General features: G+C 43.7%; 1 protein-coding gene across 2 annotated transcripts; it reads right to left on the reverse strand.

Annotated features, from left to right (window-relative positions):
- Positions 1-71: 71 nt before the first annotated feature.
- Positions 72-20,050, reverse strand: AAGAB (alpha and gamma adaptin binding protein). 2 transcript variants are annotated; one of them, XM_032123447.1, is made up of 10 exons: positions 19,940-20,050; positions 14,406-14,596; positions 13,802-13,898; positions 13,017-13,106; positions 10,677-10,760; positions 5,736-5,818; positions 5,241-5,334; positions 4,459-4,563; positions 4,137-4,186; positions 72-918 (listed from the first exon to the last, which is right to left on the reverse strand). In XM_032123447.1, the coding sequence occupies exons 1-10, from the start codon at positions 20,013-20,015 to the stop codon at positions 742-744; spliced, it is 1,047 nt and encodes a 348-aa protein (XP_031979338.1). In that variant the 5' UTR covers positions 20,016-20,050; the 3' UTR covers positions 72-741. The 2 variants fall into 2 exon arrangements, with proteins under 2 accessions (XP_031979338.1, XP_031979339.1); XM_032123448.1 differs by lacking the exon at positions 72-918 and adding an exon at positions 1,347-3,567 and having other exon boundaries at positions 19,940-20,048.
- Positions 20,051-20,091: the final 41 nt, after the last annotated feature.

Genomic DNA, 20,091 nt, shown 5'->3' on the forward strand with positions numbered 1-20,091 from the left:
TTAGGGTTTTTTTTAACTAACAGTACTCAAGGGTGAGTACAAGTGGACTTCTGTGCTCCAAGGATTTACTGTCCAATTGCTGGAGAAGTCAGACATAGCTGAGCATTCACGTGTTCAAACTGCCACTGGAATTCCACCATAGGGCTGGGAATTGGGAAACTCTGGTATCAGGTCAGGAAATTGGGGAACTCTCTTAACAGTTCAGGAGAGCAGGAGCTGCAGAGGAGCATTCACTGCTCAGTCCTCAGTGTCCTGTCACAAGCAGACCCTGAATTCCTGCCGTGTCTCTGTGTGGAGGAACTGCAATTCCATGCTGCAGACACGAGTTCAGCCAATAAATCCTGAAGAAAAATCTGCAAGAGATTCCACCCACCTGCTCCCTGATAAGCCATTCCATGGCTGCATTGTGTTCCTAGTGGCGAAGTTTTCCTGATTAATCCCCAGGCAGGATTTTTGGCTGTCACTCCGTGCTGAGCCATGGTCTCCACAGCGATGCCGCTGCCCCTGCGGCCACTCCCGGGGGCCGAATTCCAACAGCCCCATGGATGAGGGTGGGTGGGGCAGGTGCCATCCCGGGGGACAGTGACAGATCCCTGGCATCCCATGGCCTCGGAGCGGGCACTCTCCAAAGAGCCCCGGGAAGGAGCCAAGGCACACCGCGATCCGTGCTGTGAACTCCTCACAGCCCTCCTAGGGTTTCACTGGAATTCTCTTTTTTTGGGTTGTTTTTCCTGATAGGATTTACGAGAACACTTTTTCCACTCTGGTTTCCAACAATGTGGTAATGAAGGGTCTCGTCCAGGCTTTGTGCTGGGGGTGCCAGAACTCGAGTGCGCTGCAGTGAATCCACGCTGAGCTGGGGGCTCTGCTGGGTGTCACCTGGAGACACCACAGATTCCAGTATCCCAGTCTTCCCCACTGGAAATGGGAAATGGGAGGAATTAAAAATCTCAAAGCCTCAGTCAAAAGTAAGAGTGAGCTGACATTGCCTGGAATTTGTGGTTCAGGCCAAAGCTGGGTGACAGGCGTCGGTTTAGTGGCAGGAAATCTTTGCCATCCCAGAGCTTCACCTGCAGCCTGGCCTGGCCAGTAACACTGGAATGCCTGAGCTGGGAATGCCAGCCCAGGACTGGGAGTGCTGGAGCAGCAACCAGTAATTCTGGAACTGGAGCTTGCCACCTGGGACAAGGATGTCAAACCTGGAGGTGCCCCTGCCCATGGCAGGGGTGGGACTGGGTGGCCTTTAAGGTCATTTCCAACCCAAACCTCTCTGGGATTCTGTGGAAACCAGCTGGGAATTCTTTTTGTTGTGGCTACACAAAGAGAAACTGAGTGACAGATACAACTTTGCTTTTCCACTAATGCCCCTTTTATTCATTTCTGTAACTTCTTACCTTGTGAAGAAATTCTGTAGCCAAAACCAAAGGGTCTCTTCAGAAAAAACCCCAAACCACCCACAAAAAGTTAACCACCAGCAAAGTAAATCTTGATTTTAAACCACAACACAACACTCTCAAAGGATCATTAAACTATTTTCCAGTGTCTCCAGCCACACTTCCTGCCTCCATGATTTTTCCCCCTACAAACAAGACAAGTATTTATAATAAAAACATGTTTAAAAGAGTTCTGAATATGGGAATGAGCCGCTGTTACCTCATAAAAAGGCAGCAAAGCAGTGGGTTTTAATTGATATGATCTCATTAAATTTAAATAGTCACATCTCTATCACATGTCTAATGATTGGGTTTATAAAGTGTCCGAGTCCATTGTTTTCTTCACTGCCTCAACTCCCTTCCCTTGGCACTTTTGCCATTTATCACCATTGCACAACAAAGATTTAGGAAGGGCAGAAAGAAGTCTTCAACTACCAAGAAGCCAACATGGAAAACCATTCCCTGCTTGGAGTGAGCCACCTTCAGGTCTTTATGACATTCTCTGTGCTGGGAAAAAGATGGGGAGAATGGGAGAAGGCAGAGTCGTGGCAAGGCCCAGCAGCTGGTTGGGAAGAGGTGTCCCTGGCAGGTGTTTCCTCAAATGTCCCTGTGTATTCCAGGGTATTTCTTCCCAAACCAGGTGTTTTACCATGGGGGAGCTCCTGCTCAAGCTGTAGCTGAGAAACACTTTCCAAACTGCCAATGAGGCTTCAGTCCTTGTCCTTAAATGCTGCCGTTTCGACCCTGGAAATGATTTCCAGCATTCCAAGAAACTCATTATTTACATTCACCTTTGCTTCATCATAAAAGAAGAGACAGTGAATTCAAGGACCACTGTGAAAGTGCCTCCAGGATGTAAAGCCATCTGATAATCGATGGCAAACCTGTGTCCTGGGACTTGGGAATTTAGTGGACATTGGAAAAGTTAATTTTGAAATTCCTAACTGAGGGTGCTTAACAGGGTGGATTTTCAATTGATAAGGAAAAGTTCTTGGGGCCAGACTCTTCCATATGGGAATCTATTGGATCCTCTTCCTGCTGATCCACTGACTGTGCTGGTAACAGAGAAGGAGCCAGGGTGGCATTTCCCCTTTCTCCTCTCACTCCCTCACCAGGCTCCACCTTCCAGGTCCCTAATTCCAGTGGGTCTGTGCCGTGTGCTGGTGTGGAAGTGATGTGGCCTCAATCCAGGACAAGGGAATTCCCTGTGAGCCCTGACACCACGGGACAGCCCTGCGTGCCTGATGGACACATAGGAGTGTGAACACATCCAGGGGCACTGAGGGGTTTGGAATCCCAGTGTTGGGAATTTAGGACAGAGCTCCCCAGAGCAGTTCTGTGCATTCTGCCAGGCCTTGCAGAAGGTTTGGGCAGAGAATTCCACCCCAGAGCAGCAGCAAACATCTGGCATTTCATCCCAAGTTTAGTTTCCAATGGAAATCCAGGGAGTGTGGACAACACCTGTCACTCCAGGGAAGGCCCCCATCCTTACACAGGCAAAATCCAAACAGAATCCGAGCCCGGGGCCACTTTTAATGGCTTTGGCACTTGGCAGGATGCAGCTCCCAGCCCATGGCAGAGCATCTCCCACAGGGCACAGTTCAACAACTTCCTCTTCATGGCTCATCGAAATCTGGGCAGTTTGAGCTGGGAGAAGCTCCATAAAACCATCCAGCAGGCCTACAGCTGAAAAGTGGAGTTTGGAATTCAGGAGTCGCTTCCCAGCCCCCAGCCATGTGTGCAGAGATAACTGGGAACACGATTGTTTATTTAAACCCCAGAGAGGAAATAATAAAAATGTTCATTTGAAAAATGTAAACTCAGCCATATCTCCTTGAACCACACACATGTCACCTTCCAAAGTCCTCTGAGAGAGGAGAAAGGAACAGTCACACAAATCCTCTGGAGCCAGGAGGTGTTGTGGAATGTGGAACATGGGGAATGCTGTCACCAAGGGAAGCAGCTACAGCTAAATGGGGTTTTTGGCAATAGACACTAATTGCAGGGAAGGATCATTCCTTTAGGATTGCTCTGGCACTTCCAGCTACAGAGGAATTCAGTTTTCTTCATCTGAGGAGAGACCTTCAATCTCATCCCTGTCTCCTCCAATCGCCATCCAGAAGGCTTTGGCCACCTACAATGGCAAGACAGATGGGAAAGGGAGAAAATTCCCATCAAATGACTGAAGATTTTGTATTTCCCATCCAAAATGTAGAAACTGAGCAGCAGCTAAATCTGGCACCTGGGTCTGTAAGTAAAATGCCTCCTCTCTGAGGTTAAGGAATTTCAGGAACACAGAGGCAATGATTCAGGTCATGGGAGGCACCTGTGATACAAAACCTGTGCTAATTAAGGCATGATTACATTTTCCAGGAGATCCAGACTTTCCCATTGACTTGTGGAAGCTGGCCAGCACCCCCAGTGACGGCAGGAACTTCAGCTCAAAATTCAGAAAGGGGAAAGTCTTTTTCTTATGGCAGTGGGGTGGAATGAGATGATCTTTACCATTCCAGGATTTTATGCTTTTCTGGTGTTTCAAACTTGCAAGTTACTCAGTTTTTGGGAGATACCTGACAAGTCTTCCCTGGGACTGCATGGTTTGTTCTCACTGCTCTTAATCCAGGAACTCTCCAAAGGCAGGAACGGTGGCTTGGAAAGAAACCCCCCATTTTATGGATTTCCACCCCAATTCCCAAAGCTCACCTTCTCCGCGTGCAGCTTTCTCTGTTCGTGAGGCAGCGTGGCAGCTTTGTCTGTGGGGAAGGAGAGGATTTGGGTTGTGAAGCTCAGGAGTGAGCAGGGACAGAAACACCTCCTGCAGCTGGATTTAGGGAACTCCAAGAGTCAACATCTGCTGCTTTCCAGAGCATTATCAAGATGAAGGGCAAATGAATGAAAAGAGCAGCTACTTATAAAGGACTTCAGGCAGGAGAAGAATTTGCACAGCTTTCCAACTCACTCCTGCCTCTCTCTGAGCCCCTGGAGGAGGTGCCAGAGCTCAGGTCCATCTCTCCTGGTGCATTACCTTTCATTTCTTTCAGCTTTGAGAACAGCCTTTCAAAGTTCTCCAGGTCCCCATCTCTCGTGGTCAGGCTGGCCAGCTCCTGGATGTCCATATCCAGCATGGGATCTGAAATACAGGTTGGTTGAAGAGAAATTATTCTGGTTTATCAGCAGAAAACCAGGATTTTACCAGCTGCAAATCCCATTTGCAAATTCCACTGTCATAGGAGAGAAACTGGTTTACTGATTGCTCATACAGACAAATCACGGCATTGTTACAGTGATGATTAATTTCATGGAAGGAATTGTTCCCTGTGAGGGTGGGGAGGCCCTGGCACAGGGTGTCCAGAGGAGTTGTGGCTGCCCCTGGATCCCTGGAAGTGTCCAAGGCCAGGCTGGATGGGGCTTGGAGCACCCTGGGATAGCGGAAGGTGTCCCTGCCCATGGCAGGGCTGGAATGGGATGAGCTTTAAGGTCCCTTCTAACCCAAAATATTCCAGATTCCATGATTCTATGATACATTACATGGGAGCTCATCTAGTATTTAAGGTTTCTTGCTGATTCCAGAATGATCTGTCCAGAAACAGCCAGAGAGTGAATCAAAGAATGTGCTGAAACCACAACAACAAACATTCAGATCTCACATACAGCTGCTAAGAAGGTCCCATCTCCTGGAATGCTGCAATTATTTAAGGACCTCCCCTAGCTCTGCAAGTGCCTTTATGCCCCACTTTTCCCTGAGCAGAATTCAGGGGCTCTGTGGGCCCGTCCCAGCCAGGTGTGGATGCTCCAAGCAGAACTCACCTGCAGTACTCTCAAGCTCCAGGTTGTTTGTGCCAGCTCCATCCTCTCCACCATCTGACTGGGATTCTTCTCTGTCTCCTGGGGATGGGTTGGACTGTCAGGAAACAAAGATATTTGAGTATCCAGTAAGGCATGAAAAACATCAGCCGCAAATCAGGTGCTTCCTGCTTTTACTTCAAAACCTTACACTGTATCTCAGTGTTACTGCAAAACCTGTTCCATGAAAAGCCACTTCTGCAACACTGGAAATTGGTGCTGCATTAAGGGATTTTTTAGGAGAGATTTGTTGGGGTTTTTTCAAATAACACCATGAAATGACAGGTTTTGTTTTGCCCAAAATGGGATAATTGGGATATAATCAAAACCATCTTGAATGGAGCTTTTAGTGCTCTTTTGGCTCCAAGACACAGTGGGGAGGTCCCAGCCACCACCCCATGGATGAAGGGCGGGCCTGAGCGAAGAGCAGGAACCAGGAATTCGGGAATTACTGTTTACTTCTGCCTCCGGGGTCTCTTCGCAGCCACGGCTCCTGTTTGCTCCTGCCAATGTGCTGAGGAGACCAAAGCCCTGGGTCCTGTCTGGAAACAAAGCACACAGTGCAAAATTACTGCAAATACTGGGACTGGCCAGGTGGGAGAGGGAATATTTCAGGGAAGACACAAAGCACCACGGAAAACTGTGCCAGTGCAGTTGAAAATAGATTTTAAGCAGAAATTTCACATAATCTCTAAGCTTTAAACTGTGTTAGCAACGTTTACTGCTAAATATTCGCCACGGCTTGTGTGAGCTGCAAGAGATGTGAGATCTTTTCAGTTCTTGTTGGAAGTCTCTGCTCTGTTAGGATGTGAGCTGGTAAATTCCAAACAAGGCAGCTGGGAAAATCCAGAAGCAGCATTTGCTGTTCTTGGTGCCCAGGTTTAACCTCCATGGAAAGCAGCACTGAGTTTGGGGTTGGATTCAGGAAAGGCAATGAGAGCCTCTGCTCACACATTGTCCAAACAGGCTGAGCATGACAATAATGGCAAAAAAATTTCTTAAACATCTAATTCAGAACTCCTGGATGGACTTACCCATCAAATCCAGGGTTTCTTCTCACTGCAAGGTGCGCTGGGCTTTCCCCACTGCTGGCCTAGGGTGTATCTCAATGCTATTTTAAAACCCAACTTATAGAGTGATTTCAAACCTAAACCTAAACAGTCATCTAAGATAGTAAATGTGGTACAGTATTTTAAATTCAAACTGGCTGTATTTTTAAACTTGTTTTATATAAAACTATGTGCATAATAAGTGATATGATGGGGTGGTTTTACTAAGTCAGGTTTTTCTAAGTCATTGCTTACTACTCAGTACAAACGGCCTTGCACTGAGTAGTAAATATTTGCAGTTACACAAGAGACTCAAGAGATTTTTCTGCAAATCTTTGTATTTTAGTTAATGTGAAGTTATTGTACCAGAAATAGCCAGGAAACAATGACTTCTGCCAGAAGAAAGATTTAATATTACTTTTTAGAAGAAGTATATTCTAAATTATTACACTCATGACTAAGCTCTAGTCTCAATTGTTGAGGTGATGTAATTTTGATGCTCTGTCCAAATTTCCTTGCCATTTCTCCAGACTCCCATTTTGAGGGGTTGGATGTGTAACTGAGCCCACCAGGCACCCAGCACTCAGGTAAACATGGCTCCATGAGAGCATTCCTGAGCCCTCAGTTCCCACTCCCTGCTCCTGCAGCTGATGTTGTCCTGCCCCAGCCCTGGCAGGTATTTGGGGCCACTGGCTCTGCTTTATCCTCTTTTACTGCTTAAAGAGATCCCTGGCCAAAGGGGTGGGAAGAAGTGAATCAGTGCAGCTGAATGAATTCCCTGGAAAATGCTCAGCTGCCACGTGAGAGCCCGTGAAGTCCGTCAGGTCAATTAACAGGAATTGGAGGATGAAAGTTTGGGACTTGCATCCCAAAGCAGTGCAGCTTCCCCAAGTTTCAATGGGGCTGAGCAAAGAGCTGGCTTTTGGGGAGCCGCAAAGATGGACATGGAGCCAATTTCTGAGTCATCTCAAGTGAGGTTGGACACTGCAGTCCAGAATGTCCTGGAGAGAGCACATTCCCACACTGGCAGAGGAGCATTAGAGTGATCTAATCATGGACCTCGTTCATATCTGGGATTAGAGTTTGTCCTGTACAGAAAAATGGCAGTGGCTCCATATTCCCTCCTCCAACCCTACAGAACCTCAGCCAGAATTATTACAAATGTCATCCCTTCCAGAAAACCTGGAATCTACAGCAGGGATCTGTGAACAGCAACTATTTGTCTTTGGATCCATGGTTAGGGAGGAGGCAGACGCAACACTTGGTTGCAGGCACACCCTTGAAAAACCCTTCCTATAAACTCCTTTTATTGGATCTAAAAGTTATTTCAACTTCTGGGCGCAATTCAGGAAGTGGGTGATGCCTTACACAGTGTTCTTGTGGCAGCAAAGCCAAAAATTAGCTCATCCCACTTACTGGAAGAGTCAGTGGCTATAATGGAGCCCAGAGAAGCTGTGGCTGCCCCTGGATCCCTGGAAGTGTCCAAGGCCAGGTTGGATGGGGCTTGGAGCAACCTGGGATAGTGGAAGGTGTCCCTGCCCGTGGCAGAGGGTGGAATGGGATGGGCTTTAAGGTTCCTTCCCACCCAAACCATTCCAGATTCCATGATTGTATGCTCTGTGTAGTTTCCCAGGTATCACCCATGATGCTCTGAACATGGATTCAGCATGCCCAGATTCCTGTTTCATAGCCAAGTGTTTTCCACTGCCTTTACCTATATTCCTCCAGTCTGTCTCCAGCTGATACATGGTGATCCTTACACATAAAACTGGCATTAACACATCCAAAATCACAATTTGTTTAAATGGCCTACCTCAATCACATTGATTTGGTAATTAGAGCCAGGCACATTCCTGGCCCCACCTGAGGTAAGCAGCTTCACCTGGGATCACTAAAACTGGGATTTAAGCAAGAAAGAAACCAAGCAGCCTCTTCTAGAGGGCTGGAAATGGTTTCTCTTCTTGTCACAGAGGCTCTTGTAGGGACAGAGAAGGCAACAGCAGTTTAATACCTTTGTGGGGAGGGAAATATGTTATCTGGAGAATCACTCATTCTCCTGCACAAGGGAAAGAAAACTTCCTGAGACTGAAGGGAGCTCCATGGCCTGGATAAACCAAGAACTTTGCACCAGCTCCAGAAAGGATTTGTTCCTGGGAGACTCTCAGGTAAGACTGCTGCTTTGGCTTTTAGTAGAGATAATGCTGCTTTATTTGCTCACAGAGCATCTGGGATTGGTTACTTGATGTAAACTTGTTTCTAATTCAACTGTGTTACATTTAATAATTATGGATCTGTGTGAGAATGATGCATTTAATGGTTAGAGGAAAAAAATCTGAAGTTTAAGATGTTAATAGGTGTGTGAAAAAAACTAAAGCTTGAGAAGGATTGTGTTGGGGCTTAACGCAATAAAAAAAAATAATATGGGTTTAATGTTTGTGCTTGAAAAAAGTTATTCCTGGTCTGCCTGAAAATTTAAATTGTCATGGAAACAGGTTTTTGAATTAAGGCAATGCTGTTGAATTAAGGGTACACCTAACAGTGCTATAAGCATTTGCTACTACACATTTACTACTAGAACTCTTTTATGCTCTCTGATAACTCTTCCCTGCATTTTCAACTAGCCAGGAATTGCAGGTCATTCAGTGGAAAAGCTAAAGTTGGATTTAGATGGCAGCCAGTTTCCAGGATCTGGAGGAAGCTGAAAACAAAAGATATGTTACAGGTTGTAAAAAGTTTTATTTTAAGCAAAATGAGCTCAACAATTTCCCTTTGAAGGCACAGTCAGGCTGCAACACCTTCCAAATATAGCTCACTTCCTGAGGGGCTTGTGGTAATACTTCAATGCTGTGTGGGGCTGGTGCTGTGGAGAGAGAAAATCTGGATTTTTCACGGAGTTTGACCTTTACAGAACACACCAGTGATGTGCAGGAATTTCCCCCCGTGAAGAACTGAACATGTGACTAAACTCTGCTGTTCTGTAACGTGGCATCTGCCAAATACGGGAAATACGTTGTTAAAAAACCACTTTTAGCACAAGTGAGATAGCTTGACACCCTCTGACAAGGTTACCTGGTTCTCTGCAATGGTTACACTGAATCAGACCCCACCTTAACCTCAGTGCTGATGAGAGATGAGAAATACTCAAAAAGCTGCATTAAAAAATGTAGTTTAGTAATTCTCATCCTGGTTTCCCTGAGTCCCAGCAAGCACCTTGCAGATACAGAAATTAACAGCAGCCTGTCAGTGCTTTAAATCATTCCACAGTTAATTTTGTAGGAAGGGAGAAGCCGCAACAGTGGGAAATGGGACATGAGGGAGCAGAAAGGTGTTGGAAGGTTGGTGGTGGGACGAGGCTTTGTGAAACAAGAAATTTAAGGCCAAGCACTCTTTAAGTGTTTCATCTTCCTACATTTCCTGCAGCAGTTTGTGTGATTAGAAAGGTAATTAAAGGTTTTCAAGTAAATGAAAAGATCTACACTTGCAACCACAGCATTTCCTTTTCTGACGATTCTAAGGCTAAAGTGCTTTTTCCAGAATTCTAACTCCACCTGATAATTAGTTTTCTCAGGAAATTATCTGGGGTTGCCCATTTTTTGCACTGTTTTCAAAAAGTTCTGTGGTTTCCATGTACTCAAGTGGAGTTTTCTGTAGGACAAAGTCCTTAAATGTTTGACATGGCTCCTTTGCCAAATCTCATCTCTGCACTTGCTGTTCTCCTGGCTAGTTGAAAAGTTTAAAAAACAAAACAAAAATCCCCTACAACAAATGTGGAATTTAACCTTCACTTCTATACCAAACCCTCTATCAGTCTTTAGATCAAGCTGGTAATTATAACCTATTTCCTACTAGAATTTGGTGGAACAAACTTTGGTTTTTCATTGCAGTGTGTAGAATTAATGGAATATTTAATTCAAATTATTGGTAGAGTGCAAGTTAAAGTAGAGAGGGAACAGGAGCAGATGCTGGAATGGGAGTAAGTTTTACACAGAAATCCTTTCCTGTGAGGGAGGAGAGGCCCTGGTACAGGTGGTCCAGAGAAATTGTGGGTGGAAGTGTCCAAGGGCAGGCTGGATGGGCTTGGAGCAACCTGGGATAGAGGGTAAGATGAGCTTTAAGGTCCCTTCCCACCCAAACCATCCCAGGATTTTATGATAAATCTCACCCACTACCTATGAGTTCATCAGGACATCAAGGGACAATGAATGCTTGAACCTTCCTATTTGATGGGGAAGGTTCCAGAGTGCTCCAGCTGTGTCTGTACTGGTGCAGGAGCACTGCAGCTGCTTGATTTTAACTCCTGATAAAAACTCCCAGCCCTGCAGAGCTCAGGGAGAGGCCCTGTGGCACCTACCACTCTTCATGACCACGTTGGACCACACGTTGGCATTCAGGGCCTGCACAATGCGCTTCACTCCGGTGGACTCGGGGAAATCATCTGCACCAAAACACAAAGAATTGCACTCCTAAAAATGATTCTAAAAACCATGACATGCCTCCAGAGGTGGGGCTGAAAGCCTGTCCTATCTTCTCACAATCATAAATTCTGCTTCTGGTACAAAACACAGATTTTTCACCTCTGCTTCAGGAGAGGCCAAGTAAATCTAAATTAATGCCTCACTTCTTGGGCTGAGCTTCCAGGTACAATGAACTGTGAGCTCAGCATTTTGGAGATACCTACATTTTTTTTTGTTAAATATTTAGCAGGGGGCCTACATTGTTAAGTAGTATCTGAGTAAATTTCATTGGAACAGACAAGGAACTTAAACCTCTTGCCCCAAGATCTTTTACAATGCTGTACAGCATAAAAATAGATACTAGAATTACCTTATCTTCTTTTAGAAAGTAAAGAACTTGAGACACCCATTTAAAAAAGGCTGCAATGCTTGTAAAAAATGGAAAGGAATATTGTAAAGCTGTCCCCACAATATCTATGTCCGAATGTTCCAGTAATCCTAGGAATTACAGTAACTTGAAAGACCAGGGAAAGCATTATTCAGATTTCAACTTATTTACTAAATAGATCCGACACCACTTTGTATCAAGTCAGTTTTCCCATTTCCTCAGTTTAGTCAGCTTCCCATGTTTGTGCAGGTTGACAAAGGGGAAAAAAAAAACCCCGAACAATCCTTTGGATACAAAAATGTGATTGTTTAGAAATCAAACTCAAGTGACTCAGGGACAGGTGCAGTAACTGAAACTGTCTTTAGAAATGAATTTAAGGCTGAAATCATTTTTTTTGCCCTCTGTGATGGCACTGTTTGGTTTGGTATCAGAGTCATTATCAAGAGCCTCAGTTTAGAGCTCTTGTCCTGACTGTGCAAACAACTGACAGTGAGTCAAAACAGAAGTTCCAGTTTATTTGAGATGAGCTGCCTGAAATGTCAGAATTTCGAACAGAGATTGGCTCAGTGTGTTTACAGCATCTGTTGTGCCTTTTGTAACTCACCCAGAATGTTTGTGGGGTAAATAAGTTACTCACTGGAACACAGTTCCTCCTCTGCATGAGTCACAGTGAATCAACTACCCAACAGCTAGGAAAGAACATGTATCCTAATATTCCCAAAATTAGCATCCTGAGTTGTTACTATTCCCATTATTTAAATGGTAAAGAGCTTGTTCTTTACAACAATTATTCAATAGAAAAAATAACTTGATTTAAGGTTACTAATTTTTAAAGCATTTAGTATTTGTTTAGTCTAAGGGGTCTTCACTTCTGATTTTCCTGGTTTCTGTGAATCAAAAGTGCATCCTGCTCCCCTTGACTGGAAAAAAAAACAAACCAAACACTTTTAAAGGCATGGTGGGGGGAGAGGGAGATTTCCCAGCTACTCAAGATCCAATTTTAGTAGGCCTTTAAAGGGGGAAAAGGGGTGAGGACGTGTTCTAGAAGAGGACTTCACAGTGAATTATTTTTGGTGACAGCAGTGTGCTTGGAGAACCTGAAATAGAGCAAATGTTAGTGACTAATTCCACCCCAACCTGCAAATGCACACAGTTATCTCATTTTGCTGCAGAGAGGTAAGGTGTAAACACTTTTTTGTATCACTGAAGTGAGGAGATAAGGCTGATGCTGATAAGGCTGTCAGGAAATGCACAGTCACTTTTCAAGAGTGGAACATCACACTTCTAACTTTTCTTGCTGGGTTTGTTTTTTTTTTCAAGTTATAAATGTATGGGCAGCCAGTGATTCTGAAACTGGTTTATTTCCTGTGTAACAGCTCATGTTGCTCTGAAATGTTTTTAATAACCTGCCATTTTCAGGCTATCATGTCACTGTTTATACCAAGAGAGGATAGATAGTATAAAATAGTTTTTAATTCTTTAAAACAAGAATTTTTCTGGCCTTATGCATAAAAACGGTTCTTTAGATTTATTTTCTAAGTGGAATATAAACTTCTGATGTATCAATACAGTCCTGGTGGCAGTGCCAGAAAAAGGAGCAGATATTATTTTTATGTAGGTGCTACATAAACAGCAGCTGGATTTGGGAGGAGACAAATGGAATTTCTCAGAGGAAATAACCTCCTCCTCCTCCTGACCTTTTATAGCTGAGACTAAGCCCCACCAACTGGGAGCATTCCATGCCGTAATCATGTGGCACATAAACAATTGTAAGGGGCATAACTTTATTTAGAAGATATTTTTGTGCACTTTTTCATTCTCAAAATTTCAAGAGAAGCAGCAGACCTACCATCCTCATCAGGCAGCTCCTCAGGGCTAAGTTCTACCAGCTCAAAGCCATGCTTGATGCACCATTCTTGAGCTTTCTGTCTGTTCACACCTAAATTGGGAGACAAAAACGGGTATTAAACATGCCAATTTAAGACAAATGCCAGCATATTTATCAGAATATTTAGCTGTGGTTTATTCCCTCAAAGTTGTTTGCTTATTCTGGATTGTATGGGAAAGTGTAGAGTAGCTGGCATGGATCCTCCCTCCACTCACTGTGGATTCCAAAATCAGAGTTAAACTTCTCCTTGGAATCGAGGAATAGAATCAAATGGTTTTGGAGAGGATACCCACAGGGCAATGTAAGTGTGAATGAAGACTTCTGTTAACTCTGGGTTTGACAGTAAATTAAACTGCAGGGACACATCTGTATCTCACAGCTTGCTGTTCTTTAGAACCAAAGCAAATGTGTGTGTTCAATGTCCAAATGGTCAAAAAAATGGAATTAAGCAACCACGTCCTCCCCATTTTTCAGCAGGCTCACGCACATCCAGCAGCAGGAATGCCTTTTAGTTGCCTTGCAATGGCTCACTCTGAGCAAGCTGGTAAAACTCTGATTCAGCTTTAACCACAACCTGCTGAAGGTTTCTGCTCCTGCTCCCCAGAGTCACCTGGCTGCGCTCTATCAGCTCTCCAGGCCAGTCTCACCCACGCATTCTGGGAAGCGATTGTTGATGTAATTAGAAAGTCAATTATTATGCAGGTTAATGGCTCTTCATGAGGATGGAAGTTCTTTAGGTCTCTTACCATTCTCAGACACTCTGTTACAAACCAGGATCATCACTTCTGGCAGCCACTCTTCTGTCAGGGGAAGCCATTCGGAGACACCATCCAGTCCAGTTTTCTAAAAGGGAAAAGAAAAGTATTCTTTGGAATACATCCTACAATACTTTAGTTTTTAACAGTATTAGAATTGAATTATTTAAAGAAATAGGCTTTTTTTATCTCAATCTTTCTGGTTTCTGCTAAACCAGTTTTCACTGCTGCTCATTTAGCAGAAACAATTTTGGGTAAAATGCACGGAATTTTATGTTTAGCTACCTAAATCCTGGCTATCTTAAAGGAGCCTTTAAGAAGCAGCACCAGCTAGGAACAAAGCTGGAGATGGTGAGCTGGAAGAGGATTTGCCATAGTGGCGTACTGAATCCTGAAAACTCCTCTTCCAGCTGGCGTAGAGGAGTAAGAGAGAAGGAAACCAACTACTGTTAGCTGGGAAATTGAATATTGATCTTCTGCCAATTAATAGAACAGCCTAAAGGGGAGAGATGGAGAATCTGATTTATGGTTATCACTGTGATAAGGCAGCTACATGACAGAGATAAAGTGAGAGAATGAAGCAGAAGAGCCTTACTATTGTGCTGTCAAAGTACACAACAAATGCTTGAACAGACTCAGCAATCTCTCCAGTCACATGGAAGGTGTTTGGGACGACACAGAAGTGGATATCTGCTGAATAATATTTGTTATCTATTGTCCAAGGGTAAAAATTCACTCTTCCACTTGTAATTGCACCCACAGTAAGATCATCTTTTCCTGTGATACCTGTAAGAGAGAAGATTAATGAGGAGGATAAAACCAGCATCAAGAACTTAATTTGTCTAGAAAAGTACAGTGCCGATGCAGATCCATCTTTACTTGAGTATATACTCAAGATCTTTAAAAATTCAACTCAATTTGTTACTCTGTCCTAGATTTTATTGCTTAGCTTTCAAAGAGTTTGCTTTCTAGTTTTTAATATAAAATATGGCACAGAAGCTGCAGAAAGCCTTTTGTTTTCCTGCAAATGCCTTTTCAAGTGTTAAGTCAAACTTAGTACCTGTAAACAGGATGTATGGAGAGAAAACCTAAACTTTATTACAACCCTTGCATGCTCACTGAGATGTAAAGAACTGTTTAACTGTGACCAAAACCTGAAGGTAACTAATGAGAAAATAAACCCAGTTCCTACAATTCTGTTGTAATTCCCATTAAATTCCATGTAGGAGTTCAACAATTAAAAACCAAGGCAGTGCTTTGCTCAGGTGCTGTCAAACGCTGCCCTTCAAGGCAGGAACCTTCCCAGGAACACTCCTGGAGCTGAATTAGGGTTGGAAGCAGAGTGTCCCATTATACCTTGAGGGAAAGGCCAGGATATCTTGTTCAGGCTGGATGAACTCATGGACACTTTGAAACACAGGTCAATTATTTATAAAATGGACTGAGTCATCTAGAATTGCCTTGGGCAGCAGAAGAGTTAAAGAATAAAGTACATAGCTTTTCAAGGATTTGTATTTTAAGGCATTGAGAGAGAGTTCCTGGAGCTGCTAGAACAGGCTGTTCCCCAAATAGTCTGGAGATGAATTTGAATTTATCTGTATCTTATTAGCAAAAAGACGGGAAAACCTCCTTGCCAAGGTTGCAATGATTTTTACAACTAAACTGCAAAGGCTGAGAAATAGATCTGGTCAATGAGCACAGGGTACAAGGCAGTGAGAGCTGTAAACCAGGATTATTTGCAGCCCTGAGGAGGAGACAGGGAATCTGAGGGAGAAATGTGACCTTGGAAACAGAAACCTGCAGCCATTTCCTACTTAAGAGGATGAAACAGGAGTCTCCTCTCTGGGTTTCTTAAAATAAAAATGCTTTTTCCAGGTTCACATTTTATTTTATTTTAATTTGCATGGCAATAGTTTTCTGAGTAATTGGGCTTTAATCAGAAGATATTCCACACTAAGATTATCCACGTCACTTTGGAGCTGGGGGACAATGATCCTGAGTCACTACCAAACAAATCTGGATTCTGGGCTTTGTCTTCTCAGATGTTTTGAATATGATATAAATTTCCTTTTACCAGTGTTTTGAGAATTAAAAATAAGTAACTAAATAACAATCAGGCTAAGCTAACAGAATTACAAGTCAATGCCACAACAAACTGAGAACAGGAGTCCACAGAAATTACTGAAACCCAGAAAATCAGCAGTAAGACTTAAGGAGGAAAATGGGGTGAGGAAAGAAAATCAGCTCAAAAGTCACTTGAGTCAGTCACCCAGGCAAAACAAAACAAAAGAACTTTTATAAAAGATTTTCAAAAGCTGATATGAATTTCACATTTGCTTTTTGAGTGATAATTTTTTTAGAAGAGTTCATGGACAAATTAAGGTCTCAAAGCACTGCTAGAACGTGACGCCATTTCCTATTACCTGCTACTTGATCCTGTATTTTAAGGGGTTTTCTTTCATCCCATTGTGCTGCTGATTACCCATCCTTCATCCTGAGATTTTGCCAATTTCCTGTGAAATTTCTCTCCCAGTAAAAATTGATGTTGCACGCTAAACTCAAAGGGCTTCAGGAACTTTGTGAAAGGATTCAGACTTGCTGTGTCTCAGACTGCATGTGGGGTTGTAAGAAATCACTGCACAACAGCCTGATCACTCCTGGCAGGAAACTGAGTATCTTGTCAGGAGTTCTCTCCCAAAAAAAGTTACTTGGAGCAATTAGATTTTGGTCTTTAGAGTAAACAAGCAGAGACTACAAAAGAAATACACACTGCAACTCAAACTGAGTTCTCATCTGATGCAGGAATTAGTTTTAAGGGTTATATTTACCACCCCAGCATTCCAAAAATTTCTTTCCAAGACACCCCGGATTTTAATTAAAGAAGGAAATTCAGCAAGAATACCTTGGTATCTAATTTAGAGAGTACTGATCAGAATAAACTCCTAGAAAATTAATATGGCAAAAGGAGGTGGCATGTTCAGCTTATGAGTAACTTATGAGTGAGTTAATATTAAACTGCTCAGCCATTGAAAGTGTCAGTGGTTTGCCATGCAAAGAGCCTGGAAAACCAAGTGAGTCACTGTGTGACCACAACAGGAGCGAGGCTTGGGCTGGGCCTCCCTGAGAGCACCAGCAGCTCTCTGGATGACAGGAATGCAAACACTCTCCAGCTGCAGCACCACTACAGAGCTCTAAAAACATACATGGAAAAGTTCATGGCACTGACAGAGCTGCTTGGTGTCATTCAAAAACAGGGTGTAGAGCTCAGGGTCTCCTGTGAAATCCTGTGACTGCTGGACACTTATTTTACTGAAATAATGGTCCCAGTGTTACCCGTAACTGCTGAATCCAAATGGAGACATCCTGGATTTGTGTCCCACACTGTATAGAAGCATTTGGAGCAGCAGAAGCTCTACAGGGAATTATTTGAGGCCATTTTTGGCTGCTCCAGCATCATCCTGGGTCACTACCTCCTGCAGCCTCCACAAAGCCCTGTACTACATGAAGAGCACCACATTTGCCGGGTAATTCCCCTATTCCAGTTCACCCCATGACTGATTTTGCTTTCTTTCTATCAGAAAACCATTTAACAAACAGCAAGTTCGTTGAGTTACTGGCTCAGTCCAGTAACTGATCCTGGCTGGTGTCACATAGCTCCAGGAACTTCCAAACTTCTCTGGAATCTCTCCAGAGGAAAAGGTTTCATTACTTCCAGGCAGTCAGTCACTCACTGGCTTATATTTTTCAGCAAGTTCATTAGTTGTGTCCCTTCTTCACTCACAAGTATTTATAATTTTTAATAAAGCAGACCACAGTTATGACCAATACTTTTGGAAATTATTCTCAGCTGTTTATAAATGTCTGCTCATTTTACTGACTTAAATATTGACTTTTAATTTCATGTTCTTTCATGTAGGCAAGATAATGATTTTGAAAACAAGAGAGGACATGGCAATATTGTAAAATCTCACATCCCTCCCCATTTTTAATGCTGACTCTTACTAAGTCTTCTGAAAGTGCAAATACTTTTGAAAAACAGAGTTGAAGACAAGAAATAACTGTTCAGAAGAGTTAAATAATCAGAGAACCAGATGTAGCTCTCCTGCAGTAACTTCCCTGTTCTCTCATACCCAAGTGCTATTTAAGCACTTCTAGCACATTGTGTGTCTAGTAATAATTTTTTTAATTATTACAACTTCTTTTTGCAGGTTTTTTTTTCCTAAATGGAATAAGGTATTGACCACTCTTCACAGTGTTTTTCTGACGGAATAAACACTGAGAACATAATACCCTAAATGCTCTCAAATGCTCAGCTGTCAGGTACATGGAGTAGTTCCCACATTCTGGGCCTTGAGAGCCACCTGGTGGAATAAACCATAAAAAATACTCCTAAAATTACACCAAGGACTAAAGAGAACCCAAATATGCTGGGGGGGGGGGGAGGGGAGTGGTAAAAATCAAAAAAGAGAAGGAAGAACAACCACATGAGATAGTATGAAAACTGAACCAATCTTATTTGCTGTTTTAAGCTGTGATAAATATATCACAATAATAACAGACATATCTATGCTGAGCACTTTAAATAGCTTTGTTTGCCCCAGTACTCCATGAATTAAAGCATTCAGAGCACCCTACTGAGACCTGAACAAATAAAACTATATCTAGCAAACGTACCATCAACTGCTTCTCATCCTCAAGCCATTTTCTATTTAACAGGATGAAAACCCCAGAAAAAATCTTGGAATTGGCCTAAAAAGTTCTGACAGGCTCTTTCACCCCACCAAACCCTTCTCACTGCTGCCCTGTCCATGCCAGTGTGTCCTTGAATGTTTTATAGTCTGCTGGATCTGATTTCATTTCACTTGTTATAAAAAGGAAGGACTTAAAATGCTGATGGTATTTATTTTAGCAAATGCTGCTGTTTCTTTCAGGAGGATTTTAATGTCTTAATGTGAAGTAACCCAATCAGAGGACACACAGACAAGACTCCAGTTTTGGTACCGGGAACAGTGGAAGCTGAGACATTTCAAAGTGAGTACCAGTTAAAAAAAATTGAACTTAAATTTTAGGACTTTGTCAGATTAAATAGCTTTTTACTTACCTACCTTTTCTACCGGTTTAATTTTGCTGTGTAAAATAATCAAAGGGGAAACCTAGAGAAACCCTGAAGAATTCCTTCCAATTTGCTTATACTTTCCTTAAAAATAAGCAACTACTACTACTATTTTTTTGTGTCGAATCCTTAAATAAGTCAGTGTCACCCAGCTTCTTTGACAGAGGAGCCTTTGACTGCAGATCTTGTACTGCTGTTTTTGTTTCAAAATGTGCTTTAATGAGGTGGAGGGAGCCAGTTCTCGGGGGGAGCCCTGTGCTTGGTGAGATCCTAAGCAGGAATTGCTCAGAAAGAGGTAAAAACAAATCCAGAGAAGGGATGAGGGAGTTAAGTTCCACACCTCAGTGTGCACAGCAAACTGTTCAAGCATTCCCTAAAAACCAGGGCTGTCTGAACAGCTTCTTCCTGGAATCCCCCGATCTTAGAATTACCAAAAATTCCACCATGGTTTCCTCTACTATCAGAACTTATTCTTGTGTTCCCTTTTTGAGCCATAAAAATGGCAACTGGTTTCCAGGAAAACCACTTCCTACAGAATGAATTCTGTGTACTTAGTACGAAGTGTAATCTGCAATTCTAACAACTGCAGAACAGACGGAATTTTTAGCTTTCCCTTTTAGTCCTTCCGCATTGAGGAATCGATGAATTATTTCCTTAAAGCACTAAGGAGGCTCCTGACACCCTCTGCAAGAGCTCGGGGGCTGCGTGGCCGCCATGGGGCTGGTGCCTGAGGAGAGGATTGAGAGCCTTGAGGAGAACTGCGACCTTGATGGGAAAAATGCGACTCTGAGGGAACAACTGAGATTCTGAGGGGAAAATCTGGACCGTGAGGGGATGGCGGCGAGCCCTGAGGGGGAAAACTGAGACCGTGAGGGGAGAACTGCGATCCTGAGGGGAGAAGAGCCCCCGTGAGGGCCGGGGCTGGAAGAAGCCGCTGCCAGCCCTATTCCCGCGGGCGCGGGCAGGCCGCGGCCCCTGGTTCCGCCCGCTTGGGCGCCGCGGCGGCCTCGACTCACGTTTGACGAGCTCCTCGGGCGCGAAGCCCGCGGCACAGCTGGTGAGCAGCGCCAGCGGCCGCGCTCCCGCCGCCATGGCGCCCGCGCCGCGCCCCTTCCGCCGCGCCGCTACCACCGCTCGCGGGGGGGGTGGCCGGGGGAGGAGCCGGGCG

Source organism: Corvus moneduloides, chromosome 13 (assembly GCF_009650955.1).
Source record: "Corvus moneduloides isolate bCorMon1 chromosome 13, bCorMon1.pri, whole genome shotgun sequence".
NCBI lineage: Eukaryota > Metazoa > Chordata > Aves > Passeriformes > Corvidae > Corvus > Corvus moneduloides.

What these genes read in the sequence shown, in the direction of transcription:
- AAGAB (XM_032123447.1), bottom strand. Translation starts at nt 20,015, where the DNA reads ATGGCGGCGGGAGCGCGGCCGCTGGCGCTGCTCACCAGCTGTGCCGCG. An exon ending in CAACGTGGTCATGAAGAGTG is followed by an intron (nt 5,819 to 10,676) that starts GTAGGTGCCACA and finishes CTTTGTTTCCAG; the next exon opens with ACAGGACCCAGGGCTTTGGT. An exon ending in AAGAGACCCCGGAGGCAGAA is followed by an intron (nt 5,335 to 5,735) that starts GTAAACAGTAAT and finishes GTTTCCTGACAG; the next exon opens with TCCAACCCATCCCCAGGAGA.